Source organism: Nerophis ophidion, linkage group LG02 (assembly GCF_033978795.1).
Source record: "Nerophis ophidion isolate RoL-2023_Sa linkage group LG02, RoL_Noph_v1.0, whole genome shotgun sequence".
Classification (NCBI taxonomy): Eukaryota; Metazoa; Chordata; class Actinopteri; order Syngnathiformes; family Syngnathidae; genus Nerophis; species Nerophis ophidion.
Genome location: NC_084612.1, coordinates 44,198,469 through 44,221,732, shown reverse-complemented (window position 1 = coordinate 44,221,732; position 23,264 = coordinate 44,198,469). Strand labels below are relative to the sequence as shown.

At 40.7% G+C, this 23,264-nt stretch overlaps 1 protein-coding gene across 1 annotated transcript in view; it reads left to right on the top strand.

Annotated features, from left to right (window-relative positions):
- Nucleotides 1-22,885, top strand: part of efl1 (elongation factor like GTPase 1) — a 110,130-nt gene extending 87,245 nt beyond the window's left edge. The window contains exons 18-22 of the mRNA XM_061884334.1: nt 2,922-3,048; nt 3,197-3,401; nt 6,519-7,018; nt 7,171-7,355; nt 22,445-22,885. Of these exons, the coding sequence (XP_061740318.1) occupies nt 2,922-3,048; nt 3,197-3,401; nt 6,519-7,018; nt 7,171-7,355; nt 22,445-22,633 (1,206 nt within the window). The 3' untranslated portion in view covers nt 22,634-22,885. The remainder of the gene's footprint in view (nt 1-2,921; nt 3,049-3,196; nt 3,402-6,518; nt 7,019-7,170; nt 7,356-22,444) is intronic.
- The last annotated feature ends 379 nt before the right edge of the window (nt 22,886-23,264 follow it).

Below are 23,264 nucleotides of genomic sequence, written 5' to 3'. Positions count from 1 at the left end.
CACATATAGACTGGTTGGGCAAACTCCCATGCACCCTCAAGAACCCTGCCGAGAGTATAGAGCTGGTCCACAGTTCCGCGACCAGGACGAAAACCACACTGTTCCTCCTGAATCCGAGGTTCGACTATCCGACGTAGCCTCCTCTCCAGTACACCTGAATAAACCTTACCGGGAAGGCTGAGGAGTGTGATCCCACGATAGTTGGAACACACCCTCCGGTCCCCCTTCTTAAAGAGAGGAACCACCACCCCGGTCTGCCAATCCAGAGGTACCGCCCCAGATGTCCACGCGATGCTGCAAAGTCTTGTCAACCAAGACAGCCCCACAGCATCCAGAGCCTTAAGGAACTCCGGGCGGGTCTCATCCACCCCTGGGGCCTTGCCACCGAGGATCTTTTTAACTACCTCAGCGACCTCAGCCCCAGAAATAGGAGAGTCCACCACAGATTCCCCAGGCACTGCTTCCTCATAGGAAGACGTGTTGGTGGGATTGAGGAGGTCTTCGAAGTATTCCTTCCACCTATCCACAACATCCGCAGTCGAGGTCAGCAGAACACCATCCGCACCATACACGGTGTTGATAGTGCACTGCTTCCCCTTCCTGAGGCGGCGGACGGTGGTCCAGAATCGCTTCGAAGCCGTCCGGAAGTCGTTTTCCAGGGCTTCCCCGAACTCTTCCCATGTCCGAGTTTTTGCCTCCGCGACCGCTGAAGCTGCACACCGCTTGGCCTGTCGGTACCTGTCCACTGCCTCCGGAGTCCTATGAGCCAAAAGGACCCGATAGGACTCCTTCTTCAGCTTGACGGCATCCCTCACCGCTGGTGTCCACCAAGGGGTTTTAGGATTGCCGCCCCGACAGGCACCAACTACCTTGCGGCCACAGCTCCGATCTGCCGCCTCGACAATAGAGGTGCGGAACATGGTCCACTCGGACTCAATGTCCAGCACCTCCCTCGTGACATGTTCAAAGTTCTTCCGGAGGTGGGAATTGAAACTTTGTCTGACAGGAGACTCTGCCAGACGTTCCCAGCAGACCCTCACAATGCGTTTGGGCCTCCCAGGTCTGTCCGGCATCCTCCCCCACCATCGCAGCCAACTCACCACCAGGTGGTGATCGGTAGAAAGCTCCGCCCCTCTCTTCACCCGAGTGTCCAAAACATGAGGCCGCAAATCCGATGACACAACTACAAAGTCGATCATGGAACTGCGGCCTAGGGTGTCCTGGTGCCAAGTGCACATATGGACACCCTTATGTTTGAACATGGTGTTTGTTATCGACAAACTGTGACGAGCACAAAAGTCCAATAACAAAACACCACTCGGGTTCAGATCCGGGCGGCCATTCTTCCCAATCACGCCTCTCCAGGTTTCACTGTCGTTGCCAACGTGAGCGTTGAAGTCTCCCAGTAGGACAAGGGAATCACCCGGGGGAGCACTTTCCAGTACTCCCTCGAGTGTTCCCAAAAAGGGTGGGTACTCTGAACTGCTGTTTGGTGCATAAGCACAAACAACAGTCAGGACCCGTCCCCCCACCCGAAGGCGGAGGGAGGCTACCCTTTCGTCCACCGGGTTGAAATCCAACGTACAGGCTTTGAGCCGGGGGGAAACAAGAATTGCCACCCCAGCCCGTCGCCTCTCACTGCCGGCAACGCCAGAGTGGAAGAGAGTCCAATCCCTCTCGAGAGAAGTGGTTCCAGAGCCCTTGCTGTGCGTCGAAGTGAGTCCGACTATATCCAGCCGGAATTTCTCGACTTCGCGCACTAGCTCAGGCTCTTTCCCCCCCAGTGACGTGACGTTCCACGTCCCAAGAGCTAGCTTCTGTAGCCGAGGATCGGACCGCCAAGTGCCCTGCCTTCGGCTGTCGCCCAGCTCACAATGCACCCGACCTTTATGGCCCCTGCTATGGGTGGTGAGCCCATTGGAGGGGTGACCCACGTTGCCTCTTCGGGCTGTGCCCGGCCGGGCCCCATGGGTACAGGCCCGGCCACCATGCGCTCGCCATCGTGCCCCACCTCCGGGCCTGGCTCCAGAGGGGGGCCCCGGTGACCCGCGTCCGGGCGAGGGAAATCTGGGTCCATCGTTTATCATCTTCATAAAGGTCTTCGAGCTGCTCTTTGTCTGATCCCTCACCTAGAACCTGTTTGCCTTGGGAGACCCTACCAGGGGGCTTTATGCCCCCGGACAACATAGCTCCTAGGATCATTGGGACACGCAAACTCCTCTACCACGATAAGGTTGCAGCTCAGAGAGGAGTTTATTTTTACAGTACCTCAAATTCAAACTAAACTTTATTGTAATTTTATTAAATATGAGGTACAGAATTTGAGTTTTGGAAAACATTTTCTATCGCTTGTCTTGTGGGGGTCGCAGGGGGTGCTGGAGCATATCCCAGCTGCACATGGGCGGAAGGACAAGTTGCTACCTCCTCGCAGGGCCAACACAGATAGACAGACAACATTCACACTACCATTCATTCACTAGGGCCAATTTAGTGTTGCCAATCAGCCTATCCCCAGGTGCATGTCTTAAAGAATATAAATAATAATTTGTCATTTGAAAGTATTGTTAAGTAAATGTAATATAAGTCTGGCTTTAATTAGAAAAAATAAAAATAATTTGATATTAATCGAGATCGAATGATTTGAAAAAAATAATTGTGATAATCTTTCTTTTGCCATATCGCCCAGCCCATTTCACTGCACACTTTTGTGAATAATACACTGGTTTAATCAATCAGTCATAATTAATTTGTATAGCTCTTAACCACAAGTGCCTCAAAGGGCTTCACAAACCACAACATCCCCTGGATCTGAACCTACATCTGTTTGATTATATCATTAATATTTAAATTTCAATCAGAATTTACCATCGTAGCACTATGGTGAAAATCTCATGCGTGTACATTTACTGTACATATGTTAGGTAAAAGAGGAAGGTTCTCATGGCTGTTCTTCAGAGACACTACATGTTGATGCCAGTGGTTTGGTCACACTCACCACTCCCAACAAATTGGCCACTGTCAGCGTCCGGGCAATCCCCTTGCCAAAGGGTAAGACATATTTTTATGATTACACCTAACTCTTGAAAAACATCCGGAATGATTGAAAGTGCATTGAGGACTTGAGCAAAGGTTCTGTCTGTGTGTGCACAATGCTGCGTTATCATTGTTACTTTGTGGGTCTTTTATTTCCTTTCAGAGGTGACTTGTCTTTTGGAGGATAGCTCAGAGCTGATTCGCTCTTTGGAGCAAATCAATATGTCCTTGAAGGAGGGGAGGAATCTTGACATCAGTGTTAGGACCTTGGAAGCCATCACTGACCTCAAGGCCCAATTGGAGAACATGCTGCAGGGGTGGAAGTGGAGGAATGCTGTGGACAGTATCTGGGCCTTTGGACCTCGCAGGTTTGGCACTGATATCTTTTAATTATTGGAATGAGTCTAGTCTTTATGTACAGTAGCAACAGAAGTACAATGGTACCTTGGTATTGTCAGTAATCTGTATCAAAAAAGGGAACGAGAAATAATGTAAAACAAATTACTTAAGTGCAGACACCCCAAAATATGAACAACGAGAGATAATACCGAATAATTTTTGTTTTACATGCAGAAAAAACTAGGAAAAGAATGTGAAATGCATAAACAATATGAATGAAATGGTTAAATAAACATTGAATGTGTTTACCTTATTGAAGAATCCTGTTGGAGAGAGACAGAGAGAGGATGGGAGGGTAAAAAACATGGACACCTTTGCACTTTGCTAGGAGTTCTTTTATGTATTCAATAGCACAAAACCCAAACCCAGTGATGTTGGCACGTTGTGTAATTTGTAAATAAAAACAGAATACAATGATTTGATCACAGATGCTGGCTTTTGAACTTTGTGCCTAGTATCAATCAATCAATCAATGTTTATATAGCCCTAAATCACAAGTGTCTCAAAGGGCTGTACAAACCACAACGACATGCTCGGTACTAGCTGGATGGTTATTTTCCTCTTTGTTACGGAGGACCCGACGTCCACAGTTTCCAAAAATAATTTGAAATGTGGACTCCTCGGACCACAGAACACTTTTCCACTTTGCATCAGTCCATCTTAGATGAGCTCGGGCCTAGCGAAGCCGGCTGCGTTTTTGGTTTTTGTTGATAAATGGCTTTCTCTTTGCATAGCAGAGTTTTAACTTGCACTTACAGATGTAGCGACAAACTGTAGTTACTGACAGTGATTTTCTGAAGTGTTTCTTAGCCCAGTGGTTCTCAAATGGGGGTAAACGTACCCCTGGGGGTACTTAAAGGTATGCCAGTGGGTATGTGAGGTTTTAGAAAAAATAGTCTAAAAATAGCAACAATTCAAAAATCCTTTATGAGTATATTAATTGAATAATACTTCAACAAAATATGAATGTAATTTCATAAACGGTGAAAAGAAATGCAACAATGCAATATTCAGTGTTGACTGCTGGATTTTTTGTGGACATGTTCCATCACAGTGGTTCTCAACCTTTTTTCAGTGATGTACCACCTGTGAACATTTTTTTAATTCAAGTACCCCCTAATCAGAGCAAAGCATTTTTGGTTGGAAAAAAAGAGATAAAGAAGTAAAATACACCACTTTGTCATCAGTTTCTCATTCATTAAATTGTAAAATAGTGCAAAATATTGCTCATTTGTAGTGGTCTTTCTTGAACTATTTGGAAAAAAAGATATAAAAATAACTAAAAAAGTTGTTGGAAAAAAAACAAGTGATTCAATTATAAATAAAGATTTCTACACATAAAAGTAATCAACTTAAAGTGCCCTCTTTGGGGATTGTAATAGAGATCCATGTGGATTCATTAACTTAATTCTAAAAATGTCTTCACAAAAAAATTTATATTTTCATGGAAGCTGCTTTTATACCCAATCATGACACCCACATGTTCCCAATTAGCCTGTTCACCTTTTACCAAATAAGTGTTTAATGAGCATTCCTCAACTTTCTTAGTCTCTTTTGCCACTTGTGCCAGCTTTTTTGAATATCAAATTCCATAGGAGCTAATATTTGCAAAAAATAACAAAGTTTACCTGTTCGAACTTTAGGTATATTGTCTTTGCAGTGTATTCGATTGAATATTTATTGAAAAGGATTCGCAAATCGGGCTTCACGGTGGAAGAGGGTTTAGTGCGTCTGCCTCACAATACGAAGGTCCTGCAGTCCTGGGTTCAATTCCAGGCTGAGGATCTTTCTGTGTGGAGTTTGCATGTTCTCCCCGTGAATGCGTGGGTTCCCTCCGGGTACTCGGGCTTCCTCCCACTTCCAAAGACATGCACCTGGGGATAGGTTGATTGGCAACACTAAATTGGCCCTAGTGTGTGAGTGTGAATGTTGTCTGTCTATCTGTGTTGGCCCTGCGATGAGGTGGCGACTTGTCCAGGGTGTACCCCGCCTTCTGCCCGATTGTAGCTGAGATAGGCGCCAGCGCCCCCCGCGACCCCGAAAGGGAATAAGCGGTAGAAATGGATGGATGGATGGATGGATTCGCAAATCATTATATTCTGTTTTTATTTACGATTTAGACAACGTACCAACTTCACTGGTTTTGGGTTTTTGTAGATTAGTGAACTATATTTGAGAGGAATAGGGCTTCTGTGTGTATAGTGAAAATTTCAGATCTTTGAGTTCAACTAATGAAAAATGGGAGCAAATGCGTTGCGTTTATATTTTTGTTCATTATATGTAGTTAGTAATTTTATGTTCCATATGTCAATGTCAATAAATATGTTTCAGGATTTTTTTATAGTGTCAAAAGTAAAATGTGTTTTATTCTCTTTCTCCAGAGTGTACACATTATGATGTGAAACAAAGCATACAGTATTGTTTTGGTGGTGAAAATTCCAACTTGGCTTCGATTGAATACTGTATAACACACGCCCGTCTCACCTTCCAGTCACTGCTGAAAAGCTGTGATTTAATATTCAGAACTTGTCACACCTATGTACAGGATGAACCTAAAAACTATTAGATTTTGTTTCTGTTCACATTTTAGTCTTGTTTTTATTTGTTGACTTAATTGTCAGTTTAATCAATCAATCAGTCAATCTATCAAAGTTACTTATATAGCCCTTAGTAATGTGAGCATCCAGTCCATAGTGGGGCCATAGCTGATTTATTTTAATCAACATGTGCTTGTTTTGAATAGGCATTGTCTTATATTAGTTAGTGGAAAATAGAAAATTATTTGTCAACAAAATTAAAGTCATAGAGACTAAGTCACCAACTTGAGGGACTTTTTGTCTTGACACTCCATTCCACGAAATGATACACAGTCAACGGACTAGTTTGGTACACACAAGGTTTGCCCGTATGATAATAGAGAGGGTATACGAAAACATTTCCCTAATAATTTGTAAAAAATGTTGTCAAAAGGCAAACCCTACAAAAAATTGGCTATGCAAAAATCAAGATACCCTGAATTCAAAACATATATTGAGTAGTTTTGTTGATTGTGACTTTTTAAAATGTAATTCTCTTGTCACTTCAAGGTGTGGCCCAAACATTCTGCTGAATAATGTGGAAGGCTATCAAAGGCCATCTCTGTGGCAGTGTTTGTGCAGGGAAGAGAAATCTGGCGAAGCTGAAGCACGGCTTCCACGAGATTTGGATAACAGTATTGTAAGTGGCTTTCAGCTCGCAACTCTGTCAGGGCCGATGTGCGAAGAACCCTTGATGGGTGTGTGTTTCTCCATTGAGAGATGGGATATCCAGTCTTCAAACTTGCCACATCAGCAAAACTCCTCAGAAGAAAATGCCACATCCTTAAAGCCTTTGGAGGCTAGCGCAGCACCAGAAAATACTAATGCATCTGCGCCGAGTCAAGACAAGCACCGTCAAGAGGCAATTTCCGCAGACTGCTATGGGCCTGTGTCAGGCCAGCTGATAGCTGCCATGAAGGAGGCGTGCCGCCAAGCTTTCCAGGCTCAACCCCAGCGTCTTATGGCTGCTACGTATACTTGTGAAATAATGGCCACTGCTGATGTTCTGGGTAAGTTGTTGTTGTTAATCAAGACTCATGCCATGCCAATATTGCTAAGAATTAGTTTCAACTCGATAAATACACGAGTAGCTTAAATCTTAGCTACCAAGATGCGCATAGCGCGTATTCACTAATTGTAGACAGATGCATTCATCTTACAGGCCGAGTTTATGGTGTTCTCGGAAAACGTGAGGGACGCGTCCTCCACGAAGAAATGAAGGAAGGGACGGACATGTTCATCATCAAGGCTGTGCTTCCTGTCGCAGAGAGTTTTGGTTTTGCAGACGAAATTCGCAAGAGGACCAGTGGACTAGCCAGTCCACAGCTGGTCTTCAGTCACTGGGAGGTAATTAACCTGCTAGGCTATATTTCCTATACTGTTTTTGTTTGCAGTGAGTGATATGTGACTTATTGTATCCGAACTAAGCTGTGATTTATTGTATTTATTTGAAAGGCCACTCAACAGAGCACAACAGGAACAAAATTTAAAAAACACCACATTGGCTGACGCAGGGGTAGATGCATCAGCGTTAACTTAAACACCAGTTTGAAACTGGTTGTTGAACCTGTATATTGACAGGCAAAGAAGACCAGCAGCAACATTAACGGCTGGTGCTTGGTCTGGTTTCATTTAAAAAGAATTGATATCCAAATCTGAAATCATGTTTCCCGGTTGCACCATTCAGGTTGCGAATGAGGTCTTGCCCCAGATGAAGTATCTTGGACATTTGTTAACGAGTGATTCTCAAATCCTTTTCAACCCATATTCAATAGAATGCACTACAAAGACAAGATATATGATGTTCAAACTCATAAATTTTATTTTTTTTTGCAAATAATAATTAACTTAGAAGTTCATGGCTACAACATGTGCCAAAGTAGTTGGGAAAGGACATGTTCACCACTGTGTTACATCACCTTTTCTTTTAACAACACTCAAAAAACGTTTGGGAACTGAGGAAACTGATTGTTGAAGCTTTGAAAGTGGAATTCTTTCCCATTTTTGTTTTATATAGAGCTTCAGTCCTTCAACAGTCTGCTGTTGTATTTTACGCTTCATATTGCGCCACACATTTTCTATGGGAGACAGGTCTGGACTGCAGGCGGGCCAGGAAAGTACTCGCACTCTTTTTTTACGAAGCCACGCTGTTGTAACACGTGCTGAATGTGGCTTGGCATTGTCTTGCTGAAATAAGCAGGGGCATCCATGAAAAAGACGGCGCTTAGATGGCAGCATATGTTGTTCCAAAACTTGTATGTACCTTTCAGCATTAATAGTGCCTTCACAGATGTATAAGTTACCCATGCCTTGGGCATTAATGCACCCCCATACCGTCACAGATGCTGGCTTTCGAACTTTGCGTCGATAACAGTCTGGATGGTTTGCTTCCCCTTTAGTCCAGATGACACAATGTCGAATATTTCCAAAAACAATTTGAAATGTAGACCCGTCAGACCACAGAACACTTTTCCACTTTGCATCAGTTCATCTTAGATGATCTAAGGCCCAGAGAAGCCGGCGGCGTTTCTGGATGTTGTTGATAAATGGCTTTCGCTTTGCATAGTAGAGCTTTAACTTGCACTTACAGATGTAGCGACAAACTGTATTTAGTGACAGTGGTTTTCTGAAGTGTTTCTGTGCCCATGTGGTGATATCCTTTAGAGATTGATGTCGGTTTTTGATACAGTGCCATCTGAGGGATCGAAGGTCACGGTCATTCAATGTTGGTTTCTGGCTGTGCCACTTACGTGGAGTGATTTCTCCAGATTATTTTGATGATATTATGGACCGTATATTTTGAAATCCCTAAATTTCTTGCAATTGTACTTTGAGAAACGTTGTCCTTAAACTGTTTGACTATTTGCTCAAGGAGTTGTGGACAAAGGGGTGTACCTCGCCCTATCCTTTCTTGTGAAAGACTGAGCATTTTTTGAGAAGTTGTTTTTATACCCAATCATGGCACCCACCTGTTCCCAATCAGTCTGCACTCCTATGGGATGTTCCAAATAAGTGTTTGATGAGCATTCCTCAACTTAATCAGTATTTATTTCCACCTTTCCCAACTTCTTGTCACGTGTTGCTGGCATCAAATTCTAATGTTCATGAATTTTTGCAAAAAAAAAAAGTTAATTAGTTTGAACATCAAAATATGTTGCCTTTGTAGCATATACATCTGAAAATGGGTTGAAAAGGATTTGCAAATCATTGTATTTCATTTATATTTACATCTAACACAATTTCCCGACTCATATATAAACGGGGTTTGTAATATGGTCACTATACTGGATAGTCATGGTGAAGAAAAAGCTGATTACCATTTACAGGTCAATCTACATACAGCTCACTATGGATGGATTGAAGATTAGATAGAGATAGAAAAGACAAAGCAATAACAGAATTCAGGAACAACATTGTCAGTCAATTAATCAATCAAATATTTATGGCTGCACATTCTTTGGATCTGATCCTACATCAGGGCAAGAACTCACCCCAATGGGAACAATGGGAAACCTTGGAAGGGACCGCAGATTTGGGCGTTCCCGACCCCCAATGTGATGCAGAGTAGATATGGTTAATAATGTGAGAGTCCAGATCACTGTGAGGTCAGCAGGGGATCCTTTTGCATGTAGACAAGTCAGCAGCATAGAGACGTCACCAACTGATGCAAAGAGGACTGGTCCACTCTATGAGCAAATGTAACTTTTCTACAAAAGGAACAGAATTGAGCCAAGTGACTGAACCTGGGTTGTCCCAATACCAATATTTTGGTACCTATTTCGATACTTATCAATACTTTTTAAAATAGAGGGGACCACAAAAAAATCATTATTGGCTTTATTTAAAACCAAAAATCTTTTGATTCATCAACATATGTCTTTCATTGCAATCAAAGAAGAATTAGAAAATGAACATTTTAGACAACTCCCCCCTTAGTAGTAAGTAAGCAAACAAAGGCTCCTAGTATAGCTCCTGATATATGCAGCAACATATATCAATCAATCAATCAATGTTTACTTATATAGCCCTATATCACTAGTGTCTCAAAGGGCTGCACAAACCACCTCGACATCCTCGGTAGGCCCACATAAGGGCAAGGAAAACTCACACCCGGTGGGACATCGGTGACAATAATGACCCAGTGGGACGTTGGTGACAATGATGACTATGAGAACCTTGGAGAGGAGGAAAGCAATGGATGTCGAGCGGGTCTAACATGATACTGTGAAAGTTCAATCCATAATGGATCCAACACAGTCGCGAGAGTCCAGTCCAAAGCGGATCCAACACAGCAGCGAGAGTCCCGTTCACAGCGGAGCCAGCAGGAAACCATCCCAAGCGGAGGCGGATCAGCAGCGCAGAGATGTCCCAGCCGATACACAGGCAAGCAGTACATGGCCACCGGATCGGACCGCACCCCCTCCACAAGGGAGAGTGGGACATAGAAGGAAAAGAAAAGAAACGGCAGATCAACTGGTCTAAAAAGGTAGTCTATTTAAAGGCTAGAGTATACAAATGAGTTTTAAGGGACGGCGTGGCGCAGTGGGAGAGTGGCCGTGCGCAACCCGAGGGTCACTGGTTCAAATCCCACCTAGTACCAACCTCGTCATGTCCGTTGTGTCCTGAGCAAGACACTTCACCCTTGCTCCTGATGGGTGCTGGTTGGCGCCTTGCATGGCAGCTCCCTCCATCAGTGTGTGAATGTGTGTGTGAATGGGTAAATGTGGAAGTAGTGTCAAAGCGCTTTGAGTACCTTGAAGGTAGAAAAGCGCTATAAAAGTACAACCCATTTAAGGTGAGACTTAAATGCTTCTACTGAGGTGGCATCTCGAACTGTTACCGGGAGGGCATTCCAGAGTACTGGAGCCCGAAATGAAAAAGCTCTACAGCCCGCAGACTTTTTTTGGGCTTTGGGAATCACTAATAAGCCGGAGTCCTTTGAACGCAGATTTCTTGCCGGGACATATGGTACAATACAATCGGCAAGATAGGATGGAGCTAGACCGTGTAGTATTTTATACGTAAGTAGTAAAACCTTAAAGTCACATCTTAAGTGCACAGAAAGCCAGTGCAGGTGAGCCAGTACAGGCGTAATGTGATCAAACTTTCTTGTTCTTGTCAAAAGTCTAGCAGCCGCATTTTGTACCAACTGTAATCTTTTAATGCTAGACATGGGGAGACCCGAAAATAATACGTTACAGTAATCGAGACGAGACGTAACAAACGCATGGATAATGATCTCAGCATCTTTAGTGGACAGAATGGAGCGAATTTTAGCGATATTGCGGAGATGAAAGAAGGCCGTTTTAGTAACGCTTTTAATGTGTGCCTCAAAGGAGAGAGTTGGGTCGAAGATAATACCCAGATTCTTTACCGTGTCGCCTTGTTTAATTGTTTGGTTGTCAAATGTTAGAGTTGTATTATTAAATAGAGTTCGGTGTCTAGCAGGACCAATAATCAGCATTTCCGTTTTTTTGGCGTTGAGTTGCAAAAAGTTAGCGGACATCCATTGTTTAATTTCATTAAGACACGCCTACAGCTGACTACAATCCGGCATGTTGGTCAGCTTTAGGGGCATGTAGAGTTGGGTGTCATCAGCATAACAGTGAAAGCTAACACCGTATTTGCGTATGATGTCACCTAGCGGCAGCATGTAGATGCTGAAGAGTGCAGGGCCAAGGACCGAACCCTGGGGAACGCCACACGTTACCTTAACGTAGTCCGAGGTCACATTGTTATGGGAGACACACTGCATCCTATCAGTAAGATAAGAGTTAAACCAAGACAGGGCTAAGTCTGACATACCAATTCGTGTTTTGATACGTTCTAATAAAATATTATGATCGACAGTATCGAAAGCAGCGCTAAGATCGAGGAGCAGCAACATAGATGACGCATCAGAATCCATCGTTAGCAATAGATCATTAGTCATTTTTGCGAGGGCTGTCTCCGTGGAGTGATTTGCCCTGAAACCGGATTGAAAGGTTTCACATAGATTGTTAGATGCTAAGTGTTCATTTAACTGCTCCGCAACAATTTTTTCGAGGATTTTTGAAATAAAGGGAAGGTGAGACACCGGTCGGTAGTTTACCATGAGGTCAGGATCGAGGTTAGGTCTTTTAAGAAGAGGATGAATAACCGCTTTTTTGAATGCTAGGGGAACAGTGCCCGAGGAAAGTGATAAGTTTATAATATTTAGCACTGATGGACCTAATAATACAAAGAGCTCCTTGATCAGTTTCCCAGGAAGAGGGTCAAGTAAACATGTTGTTTGTTTTATTCCATTTACACGCTGTAACAATTCCTCTAATGTTATTTCCTCAAAACGAGAGAAACTATTTTGGAGGGCAGTACCCGCCGTATATACCATCGTATCAGTGTTAATAGAACCCCGTTGTAGCTGGGACGCATTGTCTTTAATCTCCTTTCTAATGACTTCAATTTTCTTACTAAAGAATTGCATAAAGTCATCAGCTGAGTGGGTGGAGCTACTGGAAGGGGTCCCTTGTTGGGTTAGCGATGCTACCGTACTAAACAAAAATTTAGGATCATTTTTATTACGGTGGATGAGATTTGAGTAATATTTAGCTTTAGCTAAGGTAAGCATGCGTTTATAAGTTATTAAACCATCACTCCATGCTTGATGGTGCACCTCAAGTTTAGTCATGCGCCATTTGCGTTCCAGCTTTCTACATAATAATTTCTGAGCTCTCGTTTCTTCTGTAAACCACGGGGTGCGCTTTTTTGGAGCCTTTTTTAACTTTAGCGGTGCTATGTTATCAATGGTTTCGCGCAGGGCGTCGTTAAAGTTGTTAGTGAGGTTATCAATAGAGCCCACATATTTTGGGAATGGTGCCATTACCGAGGGCAGTAGGTCAGCAAGAGTTGTCGTTGTGGCCGTATTAATGTTGCGGCTGCTATAGCAGTTATTATTATTATTAGTTTGACGAACATGCGTCTGAACCTCGAATTTTATAAGGTAATGATCGGACAATACTTTAGTATACGGTAGTATCGTAACTTTGGAAATGGTGATACCCCTGACAAGCACTAGGTCTATCGTATTACCGTTGCGATGCGTGGGTTCATTTATTATTTGTGTGAGACCACAGCTATCAATTATAGTCTGGAGCGCCACGCACGGTGGGTCCGATGGGGTATTCATATGGATATTAAAGTCCCCCATTATGATTATATTATCGGCGTGTGTCACTAGATCAGCAACGAACTCTGAGAATTCACTGATAAAGTCCGAATAGGGCCCTGGGGGGCGGTAGATAACAGCCAGGTGTAGAGGCAGCGGTGTGACAGACCTCATAGTAAGCACCTCAAACGATTTATATTTATTATTTATGTTAGGACTAAGGTTAAAGTTTTAGTTGTATATTAGTGCGACCCCCCCACCCCTTTTAAGCGGACGGGCAATATGCGCATGTGTAAAGTTAGGAGGACATGCCTCATTGAGCGCAAACAAGTCGTTTGGTTTAAGCCAGGTTTCGCTGAGACCGATGACGTTAAGATTGTTGTCTCTGATAATATCATTAACTAAATATATTATATATATCAGGAACAACAACATACATTTGTCATTTCCTATTGTTTTTCAGAATACAAATTAGATTTATTGGCTTTATTTGTTAAAGGAGAAATAATTTCAGAGTCTAGAGTCATCTCAGAAGGCTGTATTAATGTGAACGCTATCATGCGCACGCACTCACGCAGGAAGTGAGTGGCGTGTCCAGACTTATTTTTCAGGGGTGGCACCTAGTTCTGCAGGAGTGACACCCAAAAAACAGTCAGTCTACCCCAGGAGCAGCTACTGCTACCATATTAGTTTAGCATAGTTACCACCACCAATTATGGAGTGGATCTTTTTGTAAGATAATTGCTGACAAATAATATTGTAAAGCATTGAGTTATTACATTACGTCGGACAACTTGCAACAGTTGGTGTAAATTACAAATACAGTTTACTACAATGTGCTGTAAAGTGAATTGGACTGTGTATCCAGTTTTGTTGACAGTAATAGCCATGTTCTATCCATCCATCCATCCATTTACTACCGCATATTCCCTTTGAGGTCGCGGGGGGCGCTGGTGCCTATCTCAGGTACACCTTGGACCAGTTGCCACCTCATCGCAGAGCCAACACAGATAGACAGACAACATTCACACTCACATTCACACACTAGGGCCAATTTAGTGTTGCCAATCAACCTATCCCCAGGTGCAAGTCTTTGGAAGTGGGAGGAAGCCGGAGTACCCGGAGGGAACCCAAGCATTCACGGGGAGGACATGCAAACACCACACAACAGTAAAACAAAATACATCATTCTGGGCCTTAAACATGCATTTAAAAAATGTACAGCCTCCGTCACTTACTTTAAAAGGTATTTCTTTGGAGCAAGTGCATGAAACTGAGCTGATAGGGTTAACCATAAATTATCAATTGAATTGGTGTTGATATATTAACAACATTGTGTCTATAATTGGCATGACTGTTTCTGTTATTAGAAAATGTGCCTATTTTACAACTGATTTTTCAATCAAACAACTTTTACGGTCATTGTGTCTCATCTTGATTATTGCTCTGATGTGATTTGGTCATGCGCTCCAAAGATATTCAAAAGCTCCAACTTATGCAAAATAGGGCCGCACGATTGGCATTGAAGTACGACTTTGAATTAGTATTGATAGTATGCACCACAATCGATCCTGATTATATGTTGATAAGAGCTTACTAGGGGTTCACGGTGGCAGAGGGGTTAGTGCGTCTGCCTCACAATACGAAGGTCCTGCAGTCCTGGGTTCAAATCCAGGCTCGGGATCTTTCTGTGTGGAGTTTGCATGTTCTCCCCGTGAATGCGTGGGTTCCCTCCGGGTACTCCGGCTTCCTCCCACTTCCAAAGACATGCACCTGGGGATAGTTTGATTGGCAACACTAAATTGGCTCTAGTGTGTGAATGTGAGTGTGGATGTTGTCTGTCTATCTGTGTTGGCCCTGCGATGAGGTGGCGACTTGTCCAGGGTGTACCCCGCCTTCCGCCCGATTGTAGCTGAGATAGGCGCCAGCGCCCCCCGCGACCCCGGAAGGGAATAAGCGGTAGAAAATGGATGGAAGAGCTGGTATTTTTTATTACTCATATTACAAGGCCAAAAATCTTACACTCTAAAACAGGGGTCACCAACCTTTTTGAATCCAAGATCTACTTCTTGGGTACTGATTAATGCAAAGGGCTACCAGTTTGATACACACTTAAATAAACTGCCAGAAATAGCCAATTTGCTCAATTTAGTTTTAATAAATAAATCTACATATATATATTAAAAAAATGGTTATTTCTGTCTGTCATTCCGTTGTACATTTTTTTTCCTTTTACGGAAGGTTTTTTGTAGAGAATAAATGATGTAAAAAACACTTAATTGAACGGTTTAAAAGAGGAGAAAACCCGAAAAAAATTACAATTAACAGTTTATCTTCAATTTCGACTCTTTAAAATTCAAAATTCAACCGAAAAAAATGAAGAGAAAAACTAACTCATTCGAATCTTTTTGAAAAAATAAAAAAATAATAATTTATTGAACATCATTAGTAATTTTTTCTGATTAAGATTCATTTTAGAATTTTGATGACATGTTTTAAATAGGTTAAAATCTAATCTGCACTTTGTTAGAATATATAACAAATTGGACCAAGCTATATTTTTAACAAAGACAAATCATTATGTCTTCTAGATTTTCCAGAACAAAAATTTTAAAAGAAATTCAAAAGACTTTGAAATAAGATTTAAATTTGATTCTACAGATTTTCTAGATTTGCCAGAATATTTTTGGGGAATTTTAATCATAAGTTTGAAGAAATATTTCACAAATACTCTTTGTCAAAAAAACAGAAGCTAAAATAAAGAATTAAATTAAAATGTATTTATTATTCTTAACAATAAAAAAAAAAAATACTTGAACATTGATTTAAATATTCAGGAAAGAAGAGGAATGAATTTAAAAGGTAAAAAAGGTATATGTGTTTAAAAATCCTAAAATCATTTTTAAGGTTGTATTTTTTCTCTAAAATTGTCTTTCTGAAAGTTACAAGAAGCAAAGTAAAAAAAAAAAATAATTTATTTAAACAAGTGAAGGCCAAGTCTTTAAAATATTTTCTTGGATTTTCAAATTCTGTTTGAGTTTTGTCTCTCCTAGAATTAAAAATGTCATGCAAAGCGAGACCAGCTTGCTAGAAAATAAATAAAATGTTAAAAATAGAGGCAGCTCACTGGTAAGTGCTGCTATTTGAGCTCTAAAATATCATATATTGGTAACAGACACAGACACTCCACTAAACAACAGACTACTGAAAACATAGTAGTACCAGAAACAAGAACATGTGCTATGCTTCCCAGTGGAATAGGATGCCTCTTGTATTAAAGGGAAACTGCACTTTTTGTTGGAAATTTGTCTGTTGTTCACAATCAATATGAAAGACATGACGATGGATGGCAATTAATGTATTTTAAATAAACCTAAATAAAAGCCAATGGGAGGTCCTCTATTTTCCCCATAAAATCCAATAGATAACAATTTAGAAACCACCATCAATCCTTCATTTACATTTCTTGACTTAAATGTTAATCAAGTATTAGTGTTATAGTAATTATAAGCGCTAACGCAGACAAACTGTTTATTGTGGGCAGTGTGCTCACTATCGTGTGTCCCATGTTTTACATCATCGAGTGGTCTGCTGCTTACTGGCCTCCTTTCTCCCTGGAAGTTTATTGTAGATTGTAGATCAGAAATCATGCATCTCAGCTGGACAGAAGTCTGAGGAGGCATTCCGACAACTTGGTACAGTTTGACAGCCATTTAGGGCCTGGAAATGGTGAGAACGACACAAAAAGATGCTTCTTTTTATTTGGATTTTACCAAATATGGTTGTCATTCAAATCTGCTCTTTACTTTGCTGGCAAAAGAATCACAATGGAACAACTAAAGATGGTGGGACTGACATAATGTTCAAAACAGCTGGGCGATATGGCCTTTTATTAATATATCGATATTTTTAGGCCATGTCATGATACACGATATATATTGATATTTTGCCTTAGCCTTGAACACTTGATACATATAATCACAGCAGTATGATGATTTTATGTGTCTACATTAAAACATTATTGTTCATACGGCATTAATACATGCTAATTTAATTTTTTCATGAAAGAGGGAAATCACAATTAAGTCAATTTACTAAAACTACTTATCAAACAGTTATGAAGCAGTGGCACAAACATTCATGTAATTTCCAAAACAGAAAGTGCAAGATTGTCAGAGACATTTTAAAACAAGCTATGAGTGCACTTTTGTGCATGATGTCACTAAGATGACGTATCAAAACACACTCCATCAAAGTGCATTTTTTGTTAAAAACGCCGCTACAGTAGTTTAAAACAAATAATGTGCACTTTTGTGTATGATGTCACACAAAATATTTTGATAAGTGTCAAATAAAAATGAGCTGCATAATTGGAAATCAAATAGTATATGTGGAAGGGTACTGCGGACGTTATCTCCTTCTGTTGTTGACTTTTTCATACAGTGTTGATGTGGAAATGGTTACTTCGGCATTTTGTTGGTGTGACACCAAACGGTGATGTTGACATGCAGAGTTTCAAACACTCCTTATTCTCTAGCAGGTGACTTTTCAAATGATGCTACATTAGCAGTGGTGCTACTTTTTGTAGCAACGCTTTTTCCGCATAATTGTTCAACATATTCCCGCTTGAAGCCAAACCACCACCAGACGATGGACCCTGTGCTGTTTTTCTTGGGAATTAATTCTTCCTTCATTTGTTACCAAATTCGCACCTTCTCTCTCTCGTATTACCACTTGCACCGCTCCGTTAGCACCACAGCTAACGTTACCATGTCGCTACCTCTCTGCTCCGCGGGAGCCTGGGATGTTGCACAAGTGACATATGTAAGAAAGTGCGCTTGTTTTAAGTCGCTGTGAGAAGGAGAGACAAGAGAGTGGGAAACGCATGCAGTGTAATGCCCGCAGCTAAATGCAACTGCGTGAGAACGTTTACTCGAATATCATGATATAGTCATTTTCTATATCGCACAGAGACAAACCCGCGATATATCGAATATATCGATATATTACCCAGCCCTAGTTGGCAGGCAAAAAATGTAAACAAGCTTTTGTAAAAAAAATATATAACTAAAATGACTTAAGTTTAGTGAAGGACCACAGACGTCTGGAACCTGGCTGCTCAGAAAAGAATGCCCGCCAATGTATATGTGTACCGCACGCCGGAACAGACTGCCCGCCACCTCAGTATGTGCACGCCGATTAAGATTGCCTGGCAATATCTGCGTGCCGCACGGAAAGGGGGAAGACGGCATTGCCTGCGCAAATAATTAGAGGCGAATCTATTCACCAGGCTTTAGATTGCCCGCCACTAAAAAATAAATTATAATCAATAAAAAATTGACTGTGAGAGTATGTGAACCAATTCTACCTTTTTTACTTCCCTGGCCTCCAAAAAGGTTTTGTAATCATCTGAAATATCTAGCCATCCATCCATTTTATACTGATGTCCCACTAGCAAAAATGCATCAGACATGTTCAAGTGTGGATTGTTTTTTATATCAGGTTCATTAAATGGGTGTATTTTTTTATTTTGTTGTACTATGAGATATTTTTTACAATGTCCACATAGTTCGGTAGGCAAATTGTGTTTCTTTTTATCATATATTTTAATGTTGTGTTGGTTTATGAATAACTGGACCATGAATTTGTATTGGTTATCCAGTTAGTACCTATATATTGAGTCTGTGCAACATTTCTTTGTGAGAAGCATGTGGTCATTACTAATTGTTGCCTTGACTAGCATTCAAACATCACTGAATTTGGGGTTGTGGGGGTGGCACGTCCAGACAGGCCACTGCAGGCAGTTAACCTTGCGCAAGAGTTTAATAGGCACCCGAACGTACTCCCTTTTAGCTGCTATATTTGAAATTAGCAACTAGAAAAGAAAACAAAATGAACAAAAGTCATAGGACACGTAACATTTGGATGCACTTTCACGTAATCCGTTGGGTGATGACATGCAAGCTATAGCTTGGATCAGGGGTTCTCAAACGGGGGTACACCTACCCATGGGGGTACTTGAAGGTATGCAATGGGGTACGTGAGATTTTTTTAAAATATTCTAAAAATAGCAACAATTCAAAAATCTTTTATAAATATATTTATTGAAAAATGCTTCAACAAAATATGAATGTAAGTTCATGAACTGTGAAAAGAAATGCAACAATGCAATATTCAGTGTTGACAGCTAGATTTTTTGGGACATGTTCCATAAATATTGATGTTAATGATTTATTTTTTTGTGAAGAAATTGTTATAATTAAGTTCATGAATCCAGATGGATCTCTATTACAATCCCCAAAGAGGGCACTTTAAGTTGATGATTACTTCTATGTGTAGAAATCAGTATTTATAATCGAATCACTTGTTTATTTTTCAACAAGTTATTAATTATTTGTATATTCTTTTTTCCAAATAGTTCAAGAAAGACCACTACAAATGAGCAATAGTTTGCACTGTTATACAATTTAATAAATCAGAAACTGATGACATAGTGCTGTATTTTACTTCTTTATCTTTTTTTCAACCAAAAATGTTTTACTCTGATTAGGGGGTACTTCACTGAAAAAAGGTTGAGAACCACTGGCTTAGATAGTGACGTCACTGTTAAAGAATGGCAAAATGACTCCATCTTGTGGAATGTTAACAATAAAAACAAAAGCCAAATCAGATCATCAATATTTGTTCAAAATACTTCTCATAGTGTTTTTATTGGTGTAATTTATACATTTTGATTTATTGACCAGACATTTATCTTATTACTGCCATGACATGTTTTCTAGATGAAAACAAGTTAGTCTTTTTAACAGCTCTTTTAAAGGAACGGCTCGTCAAGATCCGGCTCCCTTCATAGAGCCCATCCATCCATTTATTTTCTACCGCTTGTCCCTTTCAGGGTCACGGGTGACGCTGGAGCCTATCTCAGTTGCATTTGGGCGGAAGGTGGTGTACACCCTGGACAAGTCGCAATAAATTCCATTTCTAGTAATGGGTCGTACCTTTTTGCAACTTTGAGCGATGGCAAGGGTTGGGGCGACCCTTAACTCCTGACCAGTAGCAACAAATTGGGTGTGGTTGGGGTTACGGTCTGCTGAATCTGAAGATTTCAGCCAAAAGGAGAAGCTGTTAGACTAACCCTCTACATAACTTTGAGATTAATGGATGTAGGGATCTTAAACAAATATAATTTGGAATAGCAGAAGTAGCTCAGCGTGAGCCGTTGAAATACACAGGATAAAAAGATCTGTCATTCTGCCTAATTTTTCCCAAACACAAAACCACCAGGCATTGAACAAAGAGTGTTCGAACTGGACTGACTTAACTGGTTAACTGGACATCAATGTCCTAAAAATAAGGTTTGTTTAAATGTTTTTTTCTAAAGTTGTGGGGTTTTTTTTTCATATCAAGATTATTTGCTCAACTAGTGTTGTGATAAGGGATGGGTACCTTTCACATTTCAACTGATTCCCAGTACTTTTATGCGGGTTCATTTATTAATAAATGCTAATTATTTAATTTTAAAATCTACTGTTTTAAAATGTTCCCATTAAAGGCTTACTGAAACCCACTACTACCCACCACGCACGCAGTCTGATAGTTTATATATCAATGATGAAATATTAACATTGCATCACATTTGTTTATTAAATTGCAATTTTAAATTTCATGGGAGTTTCGTCTTGAAAGCGTCGTGTAATGATGACGTTTACTCAAGACGTCACAGGTTTTTAGAAAGTATGTGCGCTACGCACACACAGCTAAAAGTCGTCTGCTTTAACGGCATAATTATACAGTATTTTTGAGAACTGTGTTGCTGAATCTTTTGCAATTTGTTCAATTAATATTGGAGAAGTCACAGTAGAAAGATGGAGTTGGGGAGCTTTAGCCACACAAACACACGGTGATTCCTTGTTTAAAATTCACAGAGTTGAAACTTTACTATGAATCACAGCGGACATGGATCCCGACCACTTGTCAACCAGCAGGTTTCGGTGAGAAAATTGTGGTTAAAATGTCGCCATATCAGCTGAGCTTGCGCCTCCCGTACAGCTGCCGTCGACTTCCCCGAGACACTGCGCGTCAACACACCCGTGGACGTACACTTCTGACTATCAGGTACTGTTAAACTCACTAAAACACTAGCTACACAATAGAAAGATAAGGGATTTCCCAGAATTATCCTAGTAAATGTCTCTAAAAACATATGAATCCGTCTCAATGCAACACGATTGCAATGGCTTTTTTTTTTTCTAGTCCGTCGCTATCAATATCCTCAAACACAAATCTTTCATCCTCACTCAAATTAATGGGGAAATTGTCGTTTTCTCGGTCCGAATAGCACTTTTTGTTGGAGGCTCTCATTAAAAACAATGTGAATATGTGAGGAGCCCCCACACGTGTGACATCATTGTCTGCAACTTCCGGTAGAGGCAGGGCTTTTCTCCAGTTGCGAACTTTATCGTGGATGTTCTCTACTAAATCCTTTCAGCAAAAATATGGCAATATCGCGAAATGATCAAGTATGACACATAGAATGGACCTGCTATCCCCGTTTAAATAAGAAAATCTCATTTCAGTAGGCCTTTAACAGTGAGCTGATATAATAATTGTGCTGTCCAGTTGTTTTATCTTGTTTTCTTACACTTCTAAGTCTCATTTGCAACTCTTTGCATGCAGTTGTAATTCCAAGAAATGATTTGACAGTAGTGTGTATAAGCTGGTGTGTTGCTGTATCCAGGATGTAAACTTTGCCATTAGGTTGAATGTGCCAGTTGTCTGTTGTTGAGTCCTACTAAGTGCTTATACTGCTCATATTGTGCTTATTACACACCAGGTGTTTCAATTGTAATATGCATCTTAATTTGGAGGTGCATTTACATGCCATTGCCAATTTAAATTAGCATTGAGCTGGCCAGCGTATTTGGAAAGCACAGCGTTTCTGTACTTTTGAGCAATTTTTATCAGGCATGCTTTATTTTTCAGCATGGAACATTTTCAACATGTCCTGTAGTCCACTCTAAATGCTGAGTGCTTGTTACCCTGCAAAGTCCTCGAGCCAAAATATAATCATATATTTTGATATCCTTATTGACTTTATGTGCAAAAAAGATATCAAAGTAGGGTACGGTTCTGTTTTATGTGAATCCGTACAAAGTAGTACCTATGTAATTTGATCGGTACCTATAAAAGTACGAAATTTGGTACCCATTCCTAATTGACATTAACTAAATTTACAGTTAACGTCCACTTTTGTCTTCATAACATCACACACCTTCATATTTCTTTCTTTCAGGTGATCAGCAGTGATCCTTACTGGGTTCCAACCACTGAGGAGGAATACTTGCACTTTGGAGAGAAAGCTGACTCTTCTAACCAGGCGCTGAAATACATGAATGCTGTCCGCCGCCGAAAGGGCCTCTTTGTTGAGGAAAAGATAGTTGAACATGCAGAAAAACAAAGAACTCTGAGCAAGAACAAATAAACACAGTATATGATGTTTCTGTTCCAGCATGAGATGGCCAAGATGATTGTTTGCAAGACCCAAATTAGCAATTATGTCCGGAGCTGTGTTTGCAACTGTCACTCTCACTCTCTATTCTTCAGTCAAGAACTCAACTCAAATGCTACAAAACACCTGATTAAAACAAGCATTCATGTTTAATGATCACATAATATGTTTAAAAGCATGTGTTTAATACAAAACAATAAATTAACAGTGGGTGGAATTTTAAAATGGATGTCATTTGTTTTTTTACACCAATAGAACAAAGTACAGATCGTTCACTGACTAACTAGGAAAGCACTCAGAGAGCGCAGACCTCTGCCATGAGGACCCATATCCCAGTAGTAAAGATTTATTTAAATGCTGTCCGCCCAACTTTTCCAAATATTTTTATTAAAACTTTTAAAGAGCAAAGATGTCCCTGCCAACAGGATTCCCAATCCTATTTTTAAATTACCCTTACTCTTGAAGGCATTGAAATACTTACATTTGTAAACTAGAGACTGCACTTTCCAGTGATATAAAAAAACAGGGAAGTTGGCACATTTTGTAAATCATAAATAAAAAAAGAATACAATGATTTGCATATCCTTTTCAACCTATATTCAAT